This window comes from Camellia sinensis, chromosome 11 (genome assembly GCF_055761805.1).
Source record: "Camellia sinensis isolate YWXY chromosome 11, ASM5576180v1, whole genome shotgun sequence".
NCBI classification, from domain to species: Eukaryota; Viridiplantae; Streptophyta; class Magnoliopsida; order Ericales; family Theaceae; genus Camellia; species Camellia sinensis.
In genome coordinates, this window is record NC_138971.1 from 71,036,451 (window position 1) to 71,062,256 (window position 25,806).

At 36.2% G+C, this 25,806-nt stretch overlaps 2 protein-coding genes across 2 annotated transcripts in view; one reads left to right on the plus strand and one right to left on the minus strand.

Moving 5' to 3' along the window:
- The first annotated feature begins 585 nt into the window (after positions 1 to 585).
- LOC114319945 (uncharacterized) overlaps positions 586 to 25,806 on the plus strand; it is an 80,435-nt gene continuing 55,214 nt past the window's right edge. Inside the window, exon 1 of the mRNA XM_082894067.1 lies at positions 586 to 1,217. Coding sequence (XP_082750193.1) covers positions 663 to 1,217 — 555 coding nt within the window. The 5' untranslated portion in view covers positions 586 to 662. The remainder of the gene's footprint in view (positions 1,218 to 25,806) is intronic.
- Positions 6,817 to 23,953, minus strand: LOC114263814 (uncharacterized). Its single transcript, XM_082894065.1, has 5 exons — positions 23,758 to 23,953; positions 19,806 to 20,439; positions 10,178 to 10,333; positions 9,639 to 10,001; positions 6,817 to 7,166 (listed from the first exon to the last, which is right to left on the minus strand). Exons 2-4 carry the CDS (start codon positions 20,358 to 20,360, stop codon positions 9,657 to 9,659), a joined length of 1,056 nt encoding a protein of 351 aa, XP_082750191.1. The 5' UTR covers positions 20,361 to 20,439; positions 23,758 to 23,953; the 3' UTR covers positions 6,817 to 7,166; positions 9,639 to 9,656.

Here is a 25,806-nt window from a genome sequence, read left to right on the forward strand (position 1 = left end):
AACAAGCTTTTGATTTAAATAATTTAAGTCACCCTATTCAGTTGAATAAAAACAAAGTCACCCAATTCAATTGAATAAAAACTATGTAAAATAGGATTTAGGGGTCAATATAGTCTTTGTTTTCTATTTGAGATAGTCTAAAATTTTTATTTACTATTTTGGAGTCAATCTAATAAATAATCATTAAAAAAAAGGTATAGTATTTTTAAATTGGAGAAATGGGTTTGAGTTTAAATAAAACCATTCATTTGACTCAAAAAATGGAGTCCTCTCAAAAACAAGGGAAAAAAACATTTCAATCTTTTAATTGACAATTGATGTTGACAAATTGAAGTTCAACCTTTTCTAAAAAATCATCTCAACAAAAGCCTCCTTTCGCCTTGCTTTTGATTCAATTTATTTCCGACATTGAGCCCATTTTATTTTTTTCCACTACAATGCTATTATTGTCTACGTTCATGTTACAACTTCATAATCACTACTGGCACCTCCAATCGTGCAACACACGATGCCTTGCTACTAGTATAGATATCTAGTCGTGACGGAGTCTCTTAACTATGTGTTTTTTCTTCCCAGATAACAGGAATACATAATTTCAGTTGAAGTCATCAACCTAATTTGAAAACATTGTTGGATTTGAGTCGGGCATATTATTCTTAAAAATGAAGAAGATGATAGCTCTAGGGTTTGAGGGGTCAGCCAATAAAATTGGTGTTGGGGTTGTGACCCTTGATGGCTCAATTTTATCAAACCCAAGACACACCTATGTTACCCCACCAGGGCAGGGATTCCTTCCCCGAGAAACTGCCCAACACCATCTCCAACACATCCTGCCGCTTATCAAATCTGCTCTCAAGACTGCGCAGATAACCCCAAATGACATTGACTGTCTTTGTTACACTAAAGGACCAGGCATGGGTGCGCCATTACAGGTTGCCGCTGTTTCTGTTCGGGTTCTTTCACAGCTTTGGAAGAAACCCATTGTTGCAGTAAATCATTGTGTTGCTCATATTGAGATGGGAAGGGTTGTCACTGGAGCAGATGACCCTGTTGTGCTATATGTAAGTGGTGGGAACACACAGGTGATTGCATATAGCGAGGGGCGGTATCGGATTTTTGGTGAGACTATAGATATTGCTGTTGGGAATTGCTTGGACCGGTTTGCGAGGGTTCTAACTCTGTCTAATGATCCAAGCCCTGGGTACAACATTGAGCAGGTATGCAATTGGAAGCAAGTTTCCTTCACCTATATCAGTGGTAGATTGACACAGAGACTGACCATTAATAGTCATATCTTTTATAGGTTATTGTGTTGAAATGTCTTCAAACTTGAGGAAGACAAAAAAATAAATTGAGCTGCTATTTGTTGTTTTACTTGTTTAACTGTAGAAGTTTGCTGATTTTTTTTTTTTTTATAGATCAGTTCTCTGTCGATTGGTTGAGAAAACTTTATTTCTTACTTTGATTTAGTTTTGCATTGTGTTCTAAGAAGCACGAACACAGATATGTGACACGGCATGGATACGCATGGACATGCCGACACGTCAATTTTTCAAAAATGTAGAACACAATACGTGGAAGACATGCACGAAATATATAAGTGTATATATTTATTATATGTCATATATATGAACTAGAAAGGCACAGTCAACAATTTTTTTGGTATCACATATGTTATGGAATTCAATTGTAATAATTTAATTCAAATTAATAATATTGTTTCAATTTATAACTTCATAGGTAAGAAGTTGAAATTGTTTTTACACATTGAACTGATAAAGTTATTCATAAATCTCAAATAACAAACTTCAAAAATAAAGTCCAAATAATGAATTTTATATTTCAGTGTAGCATAAGCAAAAGAGTAATCAATTTCAGCTTTAAAAAAAACACTCCTAGCTGTTAAAACAAAAAAGAGATTAATCATCTGGTTTAGAATGAAAGAGCCAACTATCAACACACATAGAAAAACAACACAATTCCAGCATTTGTAAGGTGGATTAGTCACCTGCAACAAAATCACTCCAATGCTTGAATTCACTTAAAAAAATCAATTTAAAAAAATCGTAATAGGAAAAATCATATTACCTTTGAAAAACAGAGAAACCAATAACTATGAATTAACGGGAATTGAACATATGATCAAGCACCTTTCAATTTAGTTCCCAAGTCTCTTGATTAGTGTATATCATGACTTGTGAGTGCACATGTTGCTGCTTAATGAATATGAATATGAATTGTATTGGGAAAAAAAAATGAATATGAATTGCTAAGTATAACTCTTCTTTCTTTTCTTTTTTCAATTCAGCACGAAGAATTTAACAATTTAGATAATACATGAAAACAAATGAAAATAAATAATTACATCTCATTTGGAATCCCATTACATGCAGGCTCATGGAAAAAAGCTTTGCCCAATTAATTATTATACAACAATTTACTCAAAATTCTCACTATCATTGTTTTTCTTCAATATACTCGTCATAATAAAAGAATGCGTAGTGAGAAACCCAATAAAAAAATCTAAATACAAAGATGTTACCTTCTGCAATATCATGGACAATTGCCACTTTTATACGCTTGAAATTTGAAGGAAAAAACAAATTTAAAAGTCAAAGTCAAAATATATCACTCTAATCGAGTGACAATGATTCACAAAAAACAAAACAACTAAATGAGATCAAACAATTTATGTGTAATAAATTTTTATATTACAATTTATTAGGTAGTGCCTAATGAAATGATTAGAAGGCTTTTTTAAATCCAACAATTAGAAGGCTTAACCATAAAGTGAAAATTACTACCACCACCTCAATAAGATAAAAAAAAAATGGAATGATTGAAGAGATCGTACTTGAGTGCTCAAAGTTGTGATTTAAAACATTCCCTACAAAAATCATGCACGTTGTGTAAAAAAAACTTGATTGTGTTACTTTTTTTAAAAAAACATGGAGTGCCATAGGCACATGTGGTTCTTTTACAATGAAATGTGGTTATTTTACGATGAAATCATGAAACTGTCCTATTTATACTCAAAAGACAGTATAAGTTGATTTTACTATTACCCAATGTTGTCAATTTAACTGAATTGAATCAATCTGACAAAGACACGAGTTATTGCACATTGTTTTTCTATGCGTTTTGTTAGTTTCTTTAGACCAAGAATCAAACTATCTAATTCAAGCAATTAATCAAAACCATACAATAATATAAAATTCTAAACATGTCAATATCAATAATATAAAATTTAAACTAAAGATGCACTGTTTTATGTCAATATCAATAACCTGAGGGGGCAGTTGGGACACGTGGCTGTCTGGTTCCTAAGGAAGTTGGGGTTAACGAAGGGGCTCTGATGTTCGACAGAGAGAATGTCAATGAAGAGGGGAGGTCAAGCGTTGGGCATGAGTGTAATGAACATGGGCCTATTGTTCTGGGCTCCAGATCTCGAAAGGCCATTTTAGGTGAAGATGGGCTGTTGGATGAGCTTCGGCCCAGGTCAGGTTTGGGCCTTTCTCTTGCACCAATTGCAAACCAGGTTCGTGAAGAGGAGAATTTTGATTTGGGCCTTATGAGCTCTAGTCATTTGGGTCAAGAAGTGAAGCATGTGAATGATAGCCCGCTGGGTAACAAACAACCAAGTTATATGTTGAATCATGATGGGCTGAAATCAGTCCAAATGGGTATTTCTATTACTGGTTCGGATCTAGGGCTTTGTCAGGTAAAGGAGACGATGGGTGTTCTCAATAGGGTGAATGATTGTATACAGACAGCGACCCAGGTGGACGATAGGGATGAAGGTAACGACAGTCGACGACAGCAGGATGTGGAGATTGGGGCTGATCAGGTTCCGACTACGCTGGTTGGGTTAAACCCAAACAAAATTCAACTGGGTTTGGCCGATGTGGTCGATTGCTCCACAGGTCAGCTTCTTCGGATTGAGCGACCCACTGATGTTAATGATTTGGCTGAAGATGAGGACTTAGCGATCGAATTTTTACCTGATGTTGATAGAATGATTCATGAAGTGGAAGGGGGCATCTGCGATCCACAAGGGGTGCTCCAAGCATTGGAAGAATATGGCTCTCAAGATAGTTCTGATGAATCTTTGGGTCCAAATGAGGAAGCTGAGGATTATTCGAAGGAGGAGAGGGCTGAGGATTTCGACTTGAATCTCACTGGGTTATATCATGAAGAGGAGGTACCAGTTTCTTCTTGTATTAAGCACACTGGGGATCTGAGGGTGAGGCAGTCTTCAATTCTTGTGAACAGGTTAGTGACTCTATTGACAGGGACAACATGAATTCTTCACTTCATCCTCATATTCAGAGTCCTCATTCTGTGTCAATTAGAGGGGCGAGGGAGGAAGGGGAGTCAGTATTGGGTCCTTGTTTCTTACAAGCTTCCAGAAAGGTTTCTAACAAGAATGATAATTTGCCTTTGTTACATGAGAATAGGACCTCTACCAGTGGCAGTTTGAACCCACAGCTAAATAATATGGACACTAATAGGACTGATCTTTCGAGGGAGAAGTCTCCTAATCATAGGTTTCAAAGGAACACTGTTAGTGGCAACGATGGTTCTGAGTCTGAAAGGTGGTTGAGGGAAATGAGTAAGTATGTGTCTTTTCCTTTGGAGGAGGAGGATGTCCCTCATTTTACACAGTTACTTGAGACTCTTGGGTTGGCACTGGGCAGGAATACTGGAAAGAAGTCTCGGGCTAAGAGGGTGGGGATTCTATCTGGGGGGATGGAAATCAAAGCGGTGCGGGATTAAGGAAAGGGTTGAGGGAATTAAGAAACCTTGCAAGTGGCATCAATTATGAGGGGCGGGGAAAAGAGGTAAGGAGTGATGATGGTTCCCGATGAAGATCTTTAGTTGGAATGTTTGAGGACTACGGTCTCGTAGGAAAAGGGCGGTAGTTAAAGAGGTTTTGAAAATTCAACAACCAGATATAGTTATATTTCAAGAGACAAAGTATGAGGAGTGTGATAGGATTTTTATTAGAAGTGTTTGGGGAACTCAATTTAGGAGATGGGCTGTACTGCCTTCTAGGGGAAGATCAGGGGAGTGTTGCTTATGTGGGATGAGAGAGTTGTAGTGGAGTGTGAGGTAGTTGTTGGGGTATTTTCTTTGTCTATTAGGTTCAGGAATAGGGATAATAAGGAATGGTGGTTGACAGGGGTGCATGGTCCTAATAGATCAGGGGGATCGACGGGAGTGGTGGGATGAGTTGGTGGGATTATTTGGGCTTTGTTCTCCTTATTGGTGTGTGGGTGGGGATTTTAATGTGGTTAGGCAAGTTTTCGAAAAATTAAATGGGGTTTCTACAAATAGGAGTATGCGGGACTTTGATTCTTTAATCAGGGAGTGTGAGTTGATTGATCTTCCTCTGAGTAATGTGCGATTCACATGGTCTAATCTGCAGGAAAATCGGGTGTGTTGTAGGTTGGATAGGTTTCTTCATACTTTGGGGTGAGAGGAGTTGTTTCCGGATGTAAGGCAAGAGGTAGGGCCCAGAGTGGTGTCAGATCATTGTCCTGTGATTCTAGAGAGCTGTTATTTTAAATGGGGTCCAACCCCATTCAGGTTCGAGAATATGTGGTTGGAAAATCGTGCTTTCAAGGCATTCTTTAAGGAATGGTGGGAAAATGCTCATGTCCATAGGTGGGAGGGTTTTAAGTTTATGCGAAGGTTGAGAGGAGTCAAGGAAAATCTTAAAATTTGGAAACGTGAAGTTTTTGGGGATACGGGTGAGATGAAAGCAGAACTAGTTCGGGAGATTGGGGAATTAGATGTGAAGGAGGCCGGGGAGGGCTTATCTCAAACGTTAAGGTATAGGAGGTCAATGCTAAGAATGAAGTTGGAGGAGATCATTTTTAGGGAACAAATTTTTTAGGGTCAAAGAGCAAAGTTGAAATGGGCTAGAGAGGGTGATGCCAACTCTAGATTTTATCGTAGAGTTGCGCTGGGAAGCGGAAGGAGAGTTTTATTAAGAATTTGGAAGTGGCTTCAGGTGAAGTCGTGTGTAAGGAGGAGCTTATTGTCAAGGAAATTTTTAATTTTTAATCAAATCTATACTCTGATGGGGGTGTGGATCGTCCAGGGATTGAAGGCATTAATTGGGTCCCAGTGGATTTAGCGTCTGCTAGTTAGCTGGAAAGACTCTTCGATGAAGATGAGGTGAGACAGGCTGTATTTGAGTACGACAGAGACAAGGCTCCTGGCCCAGATGGTTTTTCAATGGCAGTATTTTAGGATTGTTAGAAAATTATAAAAATGGATCTTATGAGGGTTTTTTTCTGAGTTTTTTTAGAGTCGACAGGTTAATTTGTGCACCAATGCATCCTTCATTTGTCTAATTCCCAGGAAGGAGAAGTCAATTAAGATTGGAGATTTTAGACCCATTAGCTTGGTCACATCTCTTTATAAGATTTTAGCTAAAGGACTTTCTAGAAGGCTAAGAGTTGTCCGGGAGGGAACTATTTCTTCGGCACAAGGTGCATTCGTGCAGGGTCGGCAGATTTTGGATGTAGTTTTAGTGGCTAACGAGGTTCTGGAGGAGTATAGAGGGGACTATGTAAGGAGGGTATTATATTTAAGGTAGATTTTGAGAAGGCATATGACCATGTGGATAAGGGTTTTGGGGATTTTGAGAAGGCATATGACCATGTTGATTAGGCATATGAAAAAATCCACAAAACCCCAATCAACATGGTCATATGCCTTCTCAAAATCTACCGGGATCAGCTCAATTGAATATAAATTTACCACCTATTTACCTAAAAAGAGTATAATTATACAGAGATTCCACTCTAACAAAAGCCAGAACAAAGCTGGAAAAATAGTAAAATCAAAACCATGATCATAGTAATGTACACCTTATCCAATAGCCTTTCCCATGCTTTTTTCCTTGTTTTGTTTACCATACAAAAATAAAATTGAAAACAAAAACCTAAATAATGTAGAAAACTATCAATGACTTATTGTTCTTTGGACTCCATCTCCCTTACACTGTCTACTATGCCTTGGATCTTCTTTGAGAGACTCTGATTGTGCTCTTCAATGTGCTCAAAGACCATCTCCAAGTGCCTTTTATATGTTGCAGCTCGCTTTTTCTCAATGGCCAGCTGTTGGGACAGTTCCCGAATTTTATTGCGTTCATTCTGTAAAACAAGATGCACAAGAAAGTAAGATGCAATACAAATATAGGCCAACAATATTGATTGACGTTATTACAATTGAAGAGCAAACCTAGATTAAACAAAGAATTTAATTCCTCCTTGCCATTCAACATGAGATTATTTAACACTTGGGAATTTCAGATAATGACAAATTAGGAGGTTATTAAATAGTATAAGTTTTTCTCTCATAGATTATTATTATTGTTATTTATTTTAATTTTTTTTACATAGAGTAGCTTCTTGACTTGTTTGTTGCTTGTATTTTATTTAGTGCATCTTCACAGAAGATACTGGCCTTAAAAGAAACTTTGCATGAGCTTACCCAGGTTTCCCCCAGTTCTTTATGTTAGTGCATCCAAACTTTCAATTCTTTATGTTGTTTTGATTTTTAATGGACCGCATAAACTCAACACAATTTTAAATTGATCAGATAATAAAACACAATCTTGCTAGGCCTAGTGGAGAGGTTTCCATCCTATTCAGTCACTAACACTGAACTTTATGATTGAAAAACTTTGAATTTTTCTTCTTGCATTTTTCAATTTTTTAAAACTACAGTGACTTTCCCCGCCCATACGAAATTCCACTTACAAAATTTACCAAAAAATTCCAGATATTGTGTTCAGAAAAGCATATGAAAATATAAATCACAATCGAAAGTTGGAGTTCTATCTTGCTCCCACCAACCAGACAGAGTAAATACATTCAAATTCCTAGGAACCACAAATTTCCAAGCAAAAACAAAAAATGAATTGAGCAAAAACATTATGAGACAGAGAGGGAAAATAAAGCTTAGCAAATCAAGAAAATATAGATTTATAAGACCTCAAAGAATTATCATATGAGATTGGTGCAAACAAAAACACAAAGTTGGACTCGTATAAACCCTAATAACCTCAAATTATATAAGACCCACAAGCATTACCAAGCCAAACGACAAGTTTTACATGAATAGCCCAACCAATCACCATATTTGGTTGTTCATCTTTTATCTGTATTTATTGATAATATATTTTAAGGTCTGGCAAATTAGAAAACCAAATAAATTGAAAACCAAAACTAGAATTACAAATCCTTGTGCCCCCATTCTTAAACTTGGTTGTCATTGCCTATTGGTAAATGTGAACGGGACAAATCTTTCAGTACATAAGGTCAAGAGGATATGCCTCATGGTAAGGTGTACACATGCCAGACCTCTTGAGTCTACGGAAGCCAACTCAACCACTAATATGCATTACGTGACCAAAATATCCAAAGCCACATGCCAACAAACTTCCTTTTATTCCGAAACCCCTTGGGAATCCAAATGCCTAAACTGATATCCCACAAGGTCACATAAGATATACTAGGATTGTTTGAAATGAAGAGACGACACTTGATTTGAAGAACTAAGAAACCATATCCACAAAATGACTCCATGCAATACCTAGTCCCCTCACCACTAGAGAAACGGTTACCTGGCCATCTTGCCCAACCAAGCGATTGAGACCTCTCTACTCATTACTCATAAGTTCATGGTTTAAAATTTAAAATAGAAAACAAATAGGACAAGAAATAGTAGAGAAATAGAGCAAGGAAAGGAAACATCTAAATAACAAGAGGATTCACATACTAAAAATAGAATACTAAAGAAAATTAAAATTGGACCAACATTCATAATTCCCTGATAAGGAAGAATGGATGTTGTATAACTACTACAGTACTACTACTTGGAAAAAACATAACTTATTCCTCTTAGCATTAGTTTCATTACAAATATTTATATAACATTATCAAAAAAAAATTCTCAAAATATCAACTACTTTCTCATATCAATTTCAGGCCTCGCACTTTGATGGGTCTTAAAAACCTTTCAATGAGTACTGAAGTATACATGGGAACACATTTCTTTACAGAATAACACTGTTCTATATAACTACATATACGGTTTCAACCTACCTTAACTCCCAAACTTCCTAACATGAAAACCCAGGCATTTCAGAATGCGAAATCCCAACCCTGATCCAGCCTAGTTCCCACAATTCATGCTTCTACAAGCAATGCAAGAAGCTGATTCTAGGAGCTACTATTTCCACATACCACTTTCTCTCAATTCACACGCCAATTTTCTTCCATAAATCAATTTCAAAATGAAACTAAATGATTTCGAACCATGTAATTTTGTTCGGAAGTTGATATCCGAACCAAAAAAGTGTATGCACTGAGAAAAATTAGCGTGTGGAAATAGAAGCTCTCCAAATTTCATGGGCAGAAGCTTGCCCGGTTGGATACACAGGGACTTCCATGCAGATAGGTAGAGAAAGCAAATTGCCTTGAGATATTAAATTGGCCATGGATTGTCCACAGCTTGCCTGTTTATCATTTGCTGAAGGGCCTCATACCTTCTATAAATTAGGAAGCAACTAATCCATGATCTTGCCGAAAAAAGATGGGAAAAGAATAGAAAACACATACCTTGAAACATATAGGTAATTAGACACTTTTTTCCATGAGACCATTTGACAATTCCATTTTTTCTCTCCAGATTGCCAGTACTTCATCAGTTCTGAACCGCTGTGTGAATGTCGATTCCTCCAGCGGAGTTGACATCCCATTAGCATAAGCTAGGAGACCAGTATACGCAATCATTGCCCCATTATCAATACAGTACCTGTCATCAGTTGCAAACAACCTTCCACCCCTCTCGGAGCACATGATTCTCATCATCTCTTGCAAGCGCTCATTGCAGCCCACACCACCAACAATGAGAACATCTTTCTTGTCACAGTGTGCCATTGCCCGTTCTGTAATCTCCACAAGCATCGGAAACACAGTTTCCTAAAACAATGTAAATTGAATGCAGAAATTGAGCCACAACTAGATCGTGTAAATATTTAACTAATACTTGCAATTTACAAGAAACAGCCATACCAAATTACCAACTACAAAACCTTTTTATCACCACAAAATATTTTTTTTTTTTTTTAAATATTGGAAGCATTCCAAATGATTACCTGAAGGGAATAGCACAAATCTGCAGGGGTGCATTCATTATTTTGTAGCTTTTCCTCAGCAGTACCTTCAAGATAACTCAGTATTCCACTAAACGAAACATCCATTCCTTTGACGACATAGGGAAGGTCTATAAACTTTTCTCCTTTCTTCGCAAGCTGATGAAGGGGGGAAAAAATAAAAAACGCAAATCAAGGAGAAAACATTTATTTATTGCATCATTTCAAGAACATTCTGTTTGTGAAAAAATAGCACATAACAGCCTGACAGGAGCTAAAGGCTATCAAAAAAAATTTAGAATATCTCCAAAACGAAAAATAAGCATAAAATAGCAAACCAAAATCCCAGAGAGAACCTTCATAAATGAGAGCTGTAATGAATCTCAAAGACATAATATCAACTTACCCAAAAAATCTAAAACTACACATCAATCATGTAATATCAATGCAGTGCATTGCTAAAATATAGAAAAACAAAAACAGAGAGATGAAGATATAATAAAAGCCCGTAGTTAAACACATTTTTAAAATATGATAAGAACTAATCAAATAAGATGAAGGTAGACTAAATATATAGGAGAAACATCAAAAAAAAAGACAGATAAAGCTTCTATTACCTTTATCGAGCAAGAACTAACAATTAATTGAACCTTGCACTAATTCACCAATATCTACTGCTCGCTGACCAAACTCACAATAGAACAAGAAGCACAAAAGTTGAATTGTATATAAAATCTATATAACAAGGAAGCTCTATTTTATTTTTTACGGGACTTTTGTCTATTTGTCAAAATATGCACCATCAAATTGATTCAATCCAATGGTTGAGTTTGAAAACAAGGCAGAGTTTGAAAATATTGTACAAGGACATTTCAATGGTTGACATCAATGTGTTATCCACTTTGGATGGTGCAAATTTAGCCCTTTCATCTGCCACTAACTCTCTCACATCTCAAACACGCCTGAGATTAAAAATAAACGCCTCAGAGAAATCCTCCCTCTTTCACCTTAATCATCAGTTTCTCAATGCTCAATAGGTTGGCTCTCATGACTACATTTGTTTCTTCAATATGACTATATTTGTTCATTCCTCATGATATTCTACTTCAGCCCAAAATTTAAGAAATTAGGATACTTTGTCAGTGCTGAATTTATCTGTGAATAGAATCAATACTTTGTTTAACAAAGAAACCTTCTATTTGTTAGTCTACTTTCAAATTCTATTTTTTTCATAGTGTAATGATTTAACTATGTTTATTGTGGAATCTAATCTCTTTTTGTTCTTGGTATTATTGATTCGTAGGTTATTGATATTGACATGAATAGTGCATCTCTAGCTTAAATTTTATATTATTGATATTGACAGGTTTAGAATTTTATATTATTATGTGTGATTTTGATTGATCGCTTGAATTAGATGAATTGATTCTTGGTCCAAAGAAACTAACAAAATGCACAGGAAAACAATGTGCAACCTTTGTTTTTTCCCTCAATATTTAATGTATATTTGCAATCTCATCATACACCACCAGTTCAGCCCACAAGTGTTTGGATTTTGTTTAGGCTGAAGATTCATAATGGAATGATTCCCACTCACTCCCACTACCCCCTATCTCAGTTAAAATTTTGGTTTTGTTTAATTGGGTACAAATGTATTCAATTTCCATGGAATTCAAAAATTTAACAATGTAAGCAAGACAGTAAATTCAATAAACCAAATGTAAATTCAATATCTATAAAATTTTGGTTTATTGAGTTATTGATATTGTTTAATTGGTATGAGTTATTGATATAAAAGGTAAATTCATGAGTTAATTTGTTTTAGACTTGTAGAAGTTGAATCGGAGTTTTTATTTACTAAGATTCAAATTCATGGCTTCTTTGTGTTAATGATAGATATTTGAATTTTTTTTTCTTCAGTTAATTGATTTTGAATTTCATAACTTAATTATTTGGATTTGTAGTATCATCCTGTTCAATCTTTGATTAATCTCATTAACAAAAGTCTTCTTATTTACATAGAATCCTCTAATTAGTTGTTTATAATTTCATCATTATCTGTTGGTTTGACAGAGAAGCCTTCTATTTGTTAGTCTACTTTCAATCTCTATTTTTTTCATAGTGTAATGATTTACCTATGTTTATTGCGGAATCTAATCTCTTTTTATTCTTGGTATTATATATATTTTTTTTGAATAACAAATTTTTTTTATTAAAACGGGAAAGAGAGAGGACAAGAAGTCCTCTTACAAGGAGAGAAAAAAAGAAGAAAAAGCAAAACCAATCGCAAAACTCTAAACTCTAAGAATGGCAAACAGCAGCCCAATCCCTAGAGATCAAAAACAAAGGGACTCCTTTAAAAGGAGGAGATACAAATGCCCAAAAAGAGGCCAAATATTCAGCCCTATCCCACAAAGCCTCTACACTTACTTCCTTGTTTTCAAAAATTTGAACATTTCTCTTCAACCATATAACCCAGAAAATAGCAAAAACAATGGCTAACCACATTGTTTTGGCGTTCTTTGTACTCCCAAACCCGTCAAACCGAATAAGAAGCATATGCATGCAATCTCGTGGAGCAACCCACTGCACATCACATAACTTGAAAAGACGCTGCCATAATACTGTAGCAACCGGGCAATGAAGAAAAAGATGATCCGCTACCTCCAAATTACTCTTGCACATCACACACCATTGGGGTCATAGAGAGTGATTAGCCCTTCTCCTCTGAAGAACATCGTTAGTTGTAACACCCTTTTGAGCCAAGACCAAATGAAAAACTTCACTTTATGAGAGACACCCGCCTTCCAAAGTTTCTTATGAAAAGGGAACAAGGGAACCGAGGGATTATCAATAATCTTATCAAAAAAGGATTTGCATGAAAAGACCCCAGAAGAGACAAGATTCCACACCCTACTATCGAAAGACGAAGAAAGAGAAACCCCCTCGAGCACAACCAACAAAGAAGCCAATTCCCCCGCCTCCCTACCATTCAAGTTTCTAATGAGATCAAAATTCCAGGATATGGGTGCCATAGACGAGCAAGCCACCGACGCTATAGACACATTTGGAGAACGAGCCAACCTGTAAAGAAGGAGAAAAGATCTAGCAAACGAAATATCCCCTATCCAAACATCCTCCCAAAACCGAACATTCTTCCCATTCCCCACTTTGAATGAAAGACAATTAGACACAAGACGATACAAACGAGAAATGGATTTCCACGGAGAACGACCATTGCCTCTATTAACCACATTAGAATCCCTACCGTTGGATTGAATTCCATACTTGCTTTTAATAATTGAACACCATAACGACTCACTTTCAAGAGAAAATCTCCACAACCATTTGCCCAATAAAGCAATATTCCAAGCAACGATGTTTCCTATAGGCAAGCCACCTTTTGCCCTAGAAAGAGAAACAGTCTCCCACCTAACCAAATGAACTCCTTTACCCTCCTCACACCCTTCCCAGAGAAAATCCCTCATCAATTTCTCAATCTTTCTTGCAATGCTAACCGGAACTTTGAAAAGGGACAGGAAATAAATAGGAACAGATCCTAATATGGATTGTACCAACGTATACCTCCCTCCCTTAGACAACAAAGCTCGCTTCCATCCCTCCAATCTTTTCCTAATTTTGACAAGAATAGGTTCCCAAAAAGACACCAATCTAGGATCTCCTCCCAACGGAAGCCCTAGATATTTGAGGGGAAAGAAATCAATTGAACATCCCAACATGGCCGCCACCCTATGCACATGACTATCGGCCAAATTAATACCCACAACACTGCTTTTACTAAGATTGACCTTGAGGCCCGACACTATTTCAAAAATTCTTAGAATCTTCAACAGACTCCCCACCTTACTTTCGTCCTTTAATGACAAGAAAATACTATCATCCGCAAATTGTAAGTGAGTCGCACCTATCCCATCCCTTCCCACCACAAACCCTTCAATGACACCCTTATCCTTTGCTAAATCAATAATCCTACCCAACACATCAGCAACTAAAATAAACAAAAATGGTGATAAAGAATCACCCTGTCTTAAGACCCCTGGATGCTTGGAAAAAATCTCCGGCCTTGCCATTCACAATAATTGCCATATTGCATGACGACAAACACCCCCAAATCCATTTCCTCCACCTAACACCAAACCCCTTCCTTTCCAAAACAAAATCCACAAAACCCCAATCAACATGGTCATATGCCTTCTCAAAATCTACCTTAAATACAATACCCTCCTTACATAGTCCCCCCTATACTCCTCCACAACCTCGTTAGCCACTAAAACTACATCCAAAATCTGCCAACCCTGCACAAATGCACCTTGTGCCGAAGAAATAGTTCCCTCCAGGACAACTCTTAGCCTTCTAGAAAGCACTTTAGCTAAAATCTTATAAAGAGATATGACCAAGCTAATGGGTCTAAAATCCCCAATCTTAATTGACTTTCCCCCTCCTGGGAATTAGACAAATGAAGGATGCATTGGTGCACAAATTAACCTGCCCACTCTCAAAAAACTCAGAAAAAAACCCTCATAAGATCCCTTTTTACAATTTCCCAACAATCCTAAAATACTGCCATTGAAAAACCATCTGGGCCAGGAGCCTTGTCTTCCTTGTCTCTGTCGTACTCAAATACAGCCTGTCTCACCTCATCTTCGTTGAAGAGTCTTTCCAGCCAACTAGCAGACGCTAAATCCACTGGGACCCAATTAATGCCTTCAATCCCTGGACGATCCACACCCCCATCAGAGTATAGATTTGAATAAAAATTAAAAATTTCCTTGACAATAAGCTCCTCCTTACACACGACTTCATCTGAAGCCACTTCCAAATTCTTAATAAAACTCTTCTTCCGCTTCCCCGGCGCAACTCTACGATAAAATCTAGAGTTGGTATCACCCTCTCTAGCCCATTTCAACTTAGCACTTTGACCCTAAAAAATTTGCTCACTAAAAATGATCTCTTCCAACTTCATTCTTAGCATTGACCTCCTATACCTTAACGTTTGAGATAAGCCCTCCCTAGCCTCCTTCACATCTAAATCCCCAATCTCCCGAACTAGTTCTGCTTTCATCTCACCCGTATCCCCAAAAACTTCGCGTTTCCAAATTTTAAGATTTTCCTTGACTCCTCTCAACCTTCGCATAAACTTAAAACCCTCCCACCCATGGACACGAGCATTTTCCCACCATTTCTTAAAGAATGCCTTGAAAGCACGATTTTCCAACCACATATTCTCGAACCTAAATGGGGTTGGATCCCATTTAACATAACAGCTCTCTAGAATCACAGGACAATGATTTGACACCACTCTGGGCCCTACCTCTTGCCTTACATCTGGAAACAACCCTCTCACCCCAAAGTATGAAGAAACCTATCTAACCTACAGCACACCTGATTTTCCTGCAGATTAGACCATGTGAATCGCACATTACTCAGAGGAAGATCAATCAACTCACACTCCCTGATGAAAGAATCAAAGTCCCGCATACTCCTATTTGTAGAAACCCCATTTAATTTTTCGAAAACTTGCCTAACCACATTAAAATCCCCACCCACACACCAATAAGGAGAACAAAGCCCAAATAATCCCACCAACTCATCCCACCACTCCCGTCGATCCCCCTGATCTATTAGGACCATACACCCCTGTCACCCACCATTCCTTATTATCCCTATTCCTGAACCTAATAGACAAAGAAAATACCCCAACAACTACCTCACACTCCACTACAACTCTCTCATCCCACATAATCAACACTCCCCTAATCTTCCCCTAGAAGAAAGTACAGTCTATCTCCTAAATCGAGTCCCCCAAACACTTCTAATAAAAACCATATCACACTCCTCACACTCTGTCTCTTGAAATATAACTACATCTGGTTGTTGAATTTTCAAAACCTCTTTAACTACCGCCCTTTTCCTACGAGACCGTAGTCCTCGAACATTCCAACTAAAGATCTTCATCGGGAACCATCATCACTCCTTACCTCTTTTCCCCGCCCCTCATAATTGATGCCACTTGCAAGCTTTCTTAATTCCCTCAACCCTTTCCTTAATCCCGCACCGCTTCGATTTCCATCCCCCCCAGATGGAATCCCCACCCTCTTAGCCCGAGACTTCTTCCCAGTATTCCTGACCAGTGCCAACCCAAGAGTCTCAAGTAACAGTGTAAAATGAGGGACATCATCCTCCTCCAAAGGAAAAGACACATACTTACTCATTTCCCTCAACCACCTTTCAGACTCAGAACCATCGTTGCCACTAACAGTGTTCCTTTGAAACCTATGATTAGGAGACTTCTCCCTCCAAAGATCAGTCCTATTAGTGTCCATATTATTTAGCCGTGGGTTCAAACTGCCACTGGTAGAGGTCCTATTCTCATGTAACAAAGGCAAATTATCATTCTTGTTAGAAACCTTTCTGGAAGCTTGTAAGAAACAAGGACCCAATACTGACTCCCCTTCCTCCCCCGCCCCCCTAACTGAAACAGAATGAGGACTCTGAATATGAGGATGAAGTGAAGAATTCATGTTGTCCCTGTCAATAGAGTCACTAACCTGTTCACAAGAATTGAAGACTGCCTCACCCTCAGATCCCTAGTGTGCTTAATACAAGAAGAAACTGGTACCTCCTCTTCATGATATAACCCAGTGAGATTCAAGTCGAAATCATCAGCCCTCTCCTCCTCCGAATAATCCTCAGCTTCCTCATTTGGACCCAAAGATTCATCAGAACTATCTTGAGAGCCATATTCTTCCAATGCTTGGAGCACCCCTTGTGGATCGCAGATGCCCCCTTCCACTTCATGAATCATTCTGTCAACATCAGGTAAAAATTCGATCGCTAAGTCCTCATCTTCAGCCAAATCATTAACATCAGTGGGTCGCTCAATCCGAAGAAGCTGACCTGTGGAGCAATCGACCACATCGGCCAAACCCAGTTGAATTTCGTTTGGGTTTAACCCAACCAGCGTAGTCGGAACCTGATCAGCCCCAATCTCCACATCCTTCTGTCGCCGACTGTCGTTACCTTCATCCCTATCGTCCACCTGGGTCGCTGTTTGTATACAATCATTCACCCTATCGAGCACACCCATCGTCTCCTTCACCCGACAAAGCCTTAGATTCGAACCAGTAATAGAAATACCCATTTGGACTGATTTCAGCCCATCATGATTCAACATATAACTTGGTTGTTTGTTACCCAGCGGGCTATCATGCACATGCTTCACTTCTTGACCCAAATGACTAGAGCTCATAAGGCCCAAATCAAAATTCTCCTCTTCACGAACCTGGTCTGCAATTGGTGCAAGAGAAAGGCCCAAACCTGACCTGGGCCGAAGCTCATCCAACAGCCCATCTTCACCTAAAATGGCCTTTCGAGATCTGGAGCCCAGAACAATAGGCCCATGTTCATTACACTCATGCCCAACGCTTGACCTCCCCTCTTCGTTGACATTCTCTCTGTCGAACATCAGAGCCCCTTCGTTAACCCCAACTTCCTTAGGAACCAGACAGCCACGTGTCCCAACTGTCCCCTCAGGTTATTGATATTGACATAAAACAGTGCATCTTTAGTTTAAATTTTATATTATTGACATTGACATGTTTAGAATTTTATATTATTGTGTAGTTTTGATTAATTGCTTGAATTACATAGTTTGATTCTTGGTCTAAAGAAACTAACAAAACGCATAGAAAAACAATGTGCAATAACTCGTGTCTTTGTCAGATTGATTCAATTCAGTTAAATTGACAGCATTGGGTAATAGTACAATCAAATTATACTGTCTTTTGAGTATAAATAGGACAGTTTCATGATTTCATCGTAAAATAACCACATTTCATTGTAAAAGAACCACCTGTGCCTATGGCACTCCAAGTTTTAAAAAAAAAAAGAAACACAATCAAGTTTTTTTTACACAACGTGCATGATTTTTGTAGGGAATGTTTTAAATCACAACTTTGAGCACTCAAGTACGATCTCTTCAATCATTCCAATTTTTTTATCTTATTGAGGTGGTGGTAGTAATTTTCACTTTATGGTTAAACCTTCTAATTGTTGAATTTAAAAAAGCCTTCTAATCATTTCATTAGGCACTACCTAATAACTTGTAATATAAAAATTTATTACACATAAATTGTTTGATCTCATGTAGTTGTTTTGTTTTTTGTGAATCCTTGGCACTCGATTAGAGTGATATATTTTGACTTTGACTTTTAAATTTGTTTTTTCCTTCAAATTTCAAGCGTATAAAAGTGGCAATTGTCCATCATATTGCAGAAGGTAACATCTTTGAATTTAGATTTTTTTATTGGGTTTCTTATTACGCATTCTTTTGTTATGACGAGTATATTGAAGAAAAACAATGATAGTGAGAATTTTGAGTAAATTGTTGTATAATAATTAATTGGGCAAAAAGCTTTTTTCCATAAGCCTACATGTAATGGGATTCCCAATGAGATGTAATTATTTATTTTCATTTGTTTTCAAGTATTATCTAAATTGTTAAATTCTTCGTGCTGAATTGAAAAAAGAAAAGAAAGAAGAGTTATACTTAGCAATTCATATTCATTTTTTTTTCCAATACAATTCATATCCATATTCATTAAGCAGCAACATGTGAACTCACAAGTCATGATATACACTAATCAAGAGACTTGGGAACTAAATTGAAAGGTGCTTGATCATATGTTCAATTCCTGTTAATTCATAGTTATTGGTTTCTCTGTTTTTCAAAGGTAATACGATTTTTCCTATTACGATTTTTTTAAATTGATTTTTTTAAGTGAATTCAAGCATTGGAGTGATTTTGTTGCAGGTGACTAATCCACCTTACAAATGTTGGAATTGTGTTGTTTTTCTATGTGTGTTGATAGTTGGCTCTTTCATTCTAAACCGGATGATTAATCTCTTTTTTTTTTAAAAAGCTAGGAGTGTTTTTTTTAAAGCTGAAATTGATTACTCTTTTGCTTATGTTACACTGAAATATAGAATTCATTATTTGGACTTTATTTTTGAAGTTTGTTATTTGAGATTTATGAATATTTTTATCAGTTCAATGTGTAAAAACAATTTCAACTTCTTATCTATGAAGTTATAAATTGAAATAATATTATTATTTTGAATTAAATTATTACAATTGAATTCCATAACATATGTGATACCAAAAAAATTGTTGACCGTGCCTTTCTAGTTCATATATATGACATATAATAAATATATACACTTATATATTTCGTGCATGTCTTCCACGTATTGTGTCCTACATTTTTGAAAAATTGACGTGTCGGCATGTCCATGCGTGTCCATGCGTATCCATGCTGTGTCACATATCTGTGTTCGTGCTTCTTAGAACACAATGCAAAACTAAATCAAAGTAAGAAATAAAGTTTTCTCAACCAATCGGCAGAGAACTGATCTATGAAAAAAAAAATCAGCAAACTTCTACAGTTAAACAAGTAAAACAACAAATAGCAGCTCAATTTATTTTTTTGTCTTCCTCAAGTTTGAAGACATTTCAACACAATAACCTATAAAAGATATGACTATTAATGGTCAGTCTCTGTGTCAATCTACCACTGATATAGGTGAAGGAAACTTGCTTCCAATTGCATACCTGCTCAATGTTGTACCCAGGGCTTGGATCATTAGACAGAGTTAGAACCCTCGCAAACCGGTCCAAGCAATTCCCAACAGCAATATCTATAGTCTCACCAAAAATCCGATACCGCCCCTCGCTATATGCAATCACCTGTGTGTTCCCACCACTCACATATAGCACAACAGGGTCATCTGCTCCAGTGACAACCCTTCCCATCTCAATATGAGCAACACAATGATTTACTGCAACAATGGGTTTCTTCCAAAGCTGTGAAAGAACCCGAACAGCAACAGCGGCAACCTGTAATGGCGCACCCATGCCTGGTCCTTTAGTGTAACAAAGACAGTCAATGTCATTTGGGGTTATCTGCGCAGTCTTGAGAGCAGATTTGATAAGCGGCAGGATGTGTTGGAGATGGTGTTGGGCAGTTTCTCGGGGAAGGAATCCCTGCCCTGGTGGGGTAACATAGGTGTGTCTTGGGTTTGATAAAATTGAGCCATCAAGGGTCACAACCCCAACACCAATCTTATTGGCTGACCCCTCAAACCCTAGAGCTATCATCTTCTTCATCTTTAAGAATAATATGCCCAACTCAAATCCAACAATGTCTTCAAATTAGGTTGATGACTTCAACTGAAATTATGTATTCCTGTTATCAGGGAAGAAAAAACACATAGTTAAGAGACTCCGTCACGACTAGATATATATACTAGTAGCAAGGCATCGTGTGTTGCACGATTGGAGGTGCCAGTAGTGATTACGAAGTTGTAACATGAACGTAGACAATAATAGCATTGTAGTGGAAAAAAATAAAATGGGCTCAACGTCGGAAATAAATTGAATCAAAAGCAAGGCAAAAGGAGGCTTTTGTTGAGATGATTTCTTAGAAAAGGTTGAACTTGAGCTATCAGAAACAAGTATCTTTCCATTGTTGACAAGATCGTAATAACCCCTAACCCCCGTTTGATTGCAGGAAAAGACCAAGGAAATGAAAATATTGTAAGATATAGACATGTTTACCAGTTTTAGGATGGCAATTTCTATAGCCAAAACTTAAGGGTAGGTTGGAGCCACTACTGGAGTGGAGATCAAACGAGTGTTCATGGATAGAAGCAGCGTGTCTGGGATTAGGTATAAATCGATTTACAAGTCATGTAATATCGCTTATTATAGTGGATTGACTTGTCACTCTCTAGGGAAAATTGTAACGGTTTAGGTCACATTCCTCAAATATACTCAAGTCCGAGACTCCTTACCTACTCAAAAAAATGATGGATTGACTTGCTAGCAAGGTGCCCGCCGTTTTACCGCAGAGATAGTTTTCTTCAAGGTTTCCATGTAAATCTGTGAGTTCCTGTGGTAGTTGGTTTTTTTTTTTTTTTGTAACAGACCTGTGGTAGTTGGTTTAATTGCTTTATTTTATTTTCCGCAGATTAGTTTTTTATTCTGTGGATTGTGATCATAGTTTGGGCAACTCCCACATCCAAACTTTCAATTCTGTATGTTGTTCTGATTTTTAATGGACCGCATAAACTCAACACAATTTTAAATTGATCAGATAGTAAAACACAATCTTGCTAGGCCTAGTGGAGAGGTTTCCATCTTATTTAGTCACTAACTCTGAACTTTATGATTGAAAAACTTTGAATTTTTCTTCTTGCATTTTTCAATTTTTTAAAACTACAGTGACTTTCCCCGCCCATACGAAATTCCACTTACAAAATTTACCAAAGAATTCCAGATATTGTGTTCAGAAAAGCATATGAAAATATAAATCACAATCGAAAGTTGGAGTTCTATCTTGCTCCCACCAACCAAACAGAGTAAATACATTCAAATTCCTAGGAACCACAAATTTCCAAGCAAAAACAAAAAATGAATTGAGCAAAAACATTATGAGACAGAGAGGGAAAATAAAGCTTAGCAAATCAAGAAAATATAGATTTATAAGACCTCAAAGAATTATCATATGAGATTGGTGCAAACAAAAACACAAAGTTGGACTCGTATAAGCCCTAATAACCTCAAATTATATAAGACCCACAAGCATTACCAAGCCAAACGACAAGTTTTACATGAATAGCCCAACCAATCACCATATTTTTAACATATACACATCCGATCTTTAGGGTTTCACATTCAATGTTGTGCCATGAATTAATGAGAAAGACAAAACAAAATTCCAAAATTTGCTATGTATCTTCAATCCATCTACAAAGAAACTTTCTTTCAAAGACACCATCTATGTCAATTGAGTACGAGAGGTGAAAATTTTCCGGGAATATATTTTCCTCAGAAACAAACAGACCTTGAATTAAAAAATCAGCTACCTTGCAATGAATTGAATCAATAAAAGACAGAAACTTACTCAAAATTCGCAGCGATTTGGATGATCTACCTCTTAAGATCACAAAGAACAGAGAGGGATTGTGAGAACGAGAGAGAGAGGGAGAGAGAGAGAGAGAGAGAAGTGGGTCTTATGTTTTTATGAATTTCACACGCATGTGTGAAGGGGCTGTGTCCAATTGTGATTAATTTATGTGTAAATAGGATAATTGACTCTGTTCGGTGTGATTTTTAGAATTTATTTTTATTTTAAAATGATCAAAGGAAATTTGGTGAAAAAAATAAAAAATTGCCATATATGATTTTATTTTTTTGAGAGAGAAAACAATTTTAAAAATATTTTTTAATTTTTATTTTTGTAAAATTAACTTTTTCCTTAAAAAATTGAAAAAATAAAATTCTTTGTGGGTGTTTTTAAGGTTCCGTTTGTTTCGATGCAATTTTTGGTTAACACTTGAAACTAAAAGAATTTATTGCCAAAAAGAGAAACTTTGATTCAATAAAGTGTCATTCATGGCGTTTTAGTGAGTTAAGATATTTATTTAAAAATGTTAAATGCATTGAAAAAGTAGTAAGTAACAGTCAACGTTGCAGAAATTGATTTACGAAATTTTTAAAGGTACGCCATTTTCGGAAAAATGATGTAAAAATATTTTCACGACAGAGGCGAGAGAGATGTTGTGCTGCTGCTGTGTGATGGACTTCGAGAGAGGTGCAAAAGAGGAGGTAACATGCATCGACGGCTGGGATTCAAAGAATTACTCCGTCCTCTCAAAATTTTAGTACCTGTTGTATTTTTCATTATTTTAAAATATTTTTTTCAAAAATTAATAATTAAAATAACATAAATTTTTTATTTTATCATTTTTTAAAATTTATACGCAAAAAATATAATTATTGCAATTAATATTTTCAAAAATAGTAAATTACACTAGGGGTGCAACTCGGACGGGTTCGGTCGGGTTTGGAGTTTGCCCAGGCCCGGCCCGAATTGTATTTGGTGCCCAAGCCCGACCATGAACCCGAGCATTGCTGCCCAAGCCTGAACCAAGCTTTGTATTTTGAACTCGGGTTAGCCCGAATTGCCCGAATTGCCCGAGTCCAGAAACATGTAGGTAGATTTGTTTTGAAACCCCCAATCTGTGGATTTGAAATAACAACTGGGAGGTGCTATTTGAAAACCCACAAATGCAAATTCAGATTTCCAATTCACTCTAAATCGCATTTAAAGTCCTAGTTTGGCTAAAACAGTCAACTTTGCGACTGAACCAAAATAGCTGGGACAAGGTTTGTGGAGCTAATTCAAATCTAGCACCAGAGTACAGATTATAAACTTCCAAAGAACCATGTCAACTACAGATACATTCAGTCAAACGAAGCACACTACAAATTTCTTTACTCAAAAACAGCTACATCAATCAATGTGACATTTGCAGAATTAAGGCAATATAATATACATACTACTAGAATCTGATACACCAACTACCTCCATTGCTCGTGTTTATGAAAATATTTAGCTTTTAAAAGAAAACCCTAAGATACAGATATTCATACACTAACAAAACGGAGAGCATAAAGAGCAATTTCAAGTGGATACTCTGAGAAATCGAATACGAAATACCTGTGAACTTCTTCATCTTCTGTATTGAGAAGGAGAAGAAAGAGAGGTTGCAACGCAAGATAGGGCTTCGCCTCCGCAGTTCTTCAAAGTTCTTCAAAGTTGAAGAAAAAATCAAATGAGTCTGTTGTGAGAGAGAGATAAGGTAGATAGATAGGGTTTCTTTAGATTTAATCGAAGGGTAGAGATAAAAGATTATAATCTAACGGTGGAAGACTAACCAAATAAATAAATAAAAATAAAAATTAAGACTAATGCTTGTACTTAATTTATATATATTATATAATTTATTAAATTATATATATTATATATTATATAATATATTAAATTCAATTCGGGTTCGGGTTGTTCAAGTTGGCCATTGGTTCTGCCCAAGCCCAAAAATCTGTCCAAGCCCGTCCAGATTACGAGATATAGTTGCCCAAGCCCTAAAAAAACTCGAGCTGGGCTCGGGTTGCTCGGTTTGAGCCCGCCCGAGTTGCACCTCTAAATTACACTGACACCCCATGAGGTTTGGACTAATTATATTTCACCTTTGACGTTCTGAAGATTACATTCTCACCCCTGTAGTTAATAGTCTCATTTCACAAATCTCCTACTTATATGAAAGGTAATAACTCTTAGTAAAAAAAAATAAAAAAAAAATTACATTGAAAAAAAAAGTAAACCAAAAGAAAGAAAAAAAAAAAAAAAAAAGTAAAGCAAAACAAGAAAAGAGAGCGTACATGAATTCAATGTTTTCATTTTGTTTAAATAATTACAATGATAAAAGGGTTAGTGTGATTTTCCAAAAGTTAGGAATGATATGTATTAAATCCAAACCTCCAGAGGCATAACTTTAATTTATCCTTTAAACAAAATCAAAGATAATTTAAATAAATTAATATTTTTGAAGTATAGTAATTGTAATACAAAAAAAAAAAAAAATTAAATTCCTTACAAATGACAGGCTGTATTTGGTGGAGTTTTGAAAACTTAATTCTACACTTTGGTTTGAGTGATGTGTTTGGTTAGAATTTTTAAATATTGATTCCACACCCACTTTTGAAAATATGTCTGCCTAATCATTCTCCCGGATGTCCCCCGAACGTCCGGTCGGTTGACCGGAACATTTTTTTTTTTAGCACCGGTTATTTTTATATTTCAAATAACAAATATTTTTAAACTTTTTTTTAAAAAAAATTATGAGCTTTGAATAGAATTTTGGATTATGTGTTTAATTATGAGTTGTAAGTTTTTGAATTAAATATCATATGTCACATCAAAAATTCTAAATTCAATTCAAAACTGTTTTCAAAACTCATAATCAACCAAATTTTCCACACACAAATCATAATTTCAAAACTCGTAAACTCAAAATACAACTATATTCTCAAATCATAATTCTAAAACATTATCAAATGCTACCTAAAATTTTGGTATCGATAGAGTATTAAACTTGTTGGGTTCCCTCCTCACACCATTTAAAAAGGGTATACCATATATAGTCATGATCAATTTTTTTATTTAATTATAACATTATTTTAGTTATCACTATGAGTTTTTTAGTTACGACACATATACACCGTAGTGTTTTCCACAGTCTCTTTCGGTTTGAATTTTTCAAAACTAAGGCTCCGATTGTTTTGAAAATTTGTTTTAATCAAAAATATTTTACTCATTTTTTGTTATTGGGTTGAACAAAAATTAAGTAAAATATTTTTTTAAAAAAAATATTTTTACATCATTTTTCCAAAAATGGCGTACCTTTAAAAATTTCGTAAATCAATTTGTGCAAAGTTGACTGTTACTTACTACTTTTTCAATGCATTTAGTATTTTCAAATAAATATATTAACTCACTAAAACGTCATGAATGACACTTTATTGAATCAAAGTTTCTCTTTTTAGCAATAAATTCTTTTAGTTTCAAGTGTTAACCAAAAATTACATCGAAACAAATGGAACCTTAAAAAAACCCACAAAGAATTTTATTTTTTCAATTTTTTAAGAAAAAAAGTTAATTTTACAAAAATAAAAATTAAAAAATATTTTTAAAATTATTTTCTCTCTC

Coding starts and splice junctions, on each gene's coding strand:
- LOC114263814 (XM_082894065.1), bottom strand. CDS start 20,360: ATGAAGAAGATGATAGCTCTAGGGTTTGAGGGGTCAGCCAATAAGATT. Junction 10,334..19,805: donor CTGGGTACAACATTGAGCAG/GTATGCAATTGG, acceptor CCCCTTCATCAG/CTTGCGAAGAAAGGAGAAAA. Junction 10,002..10,177: donor ATTTGTGCTATTCCCTTCAG/GTAATCATTTGG, acceptor ACATTGTTTTAG/GAAACTGTGTTTCCGATGCT.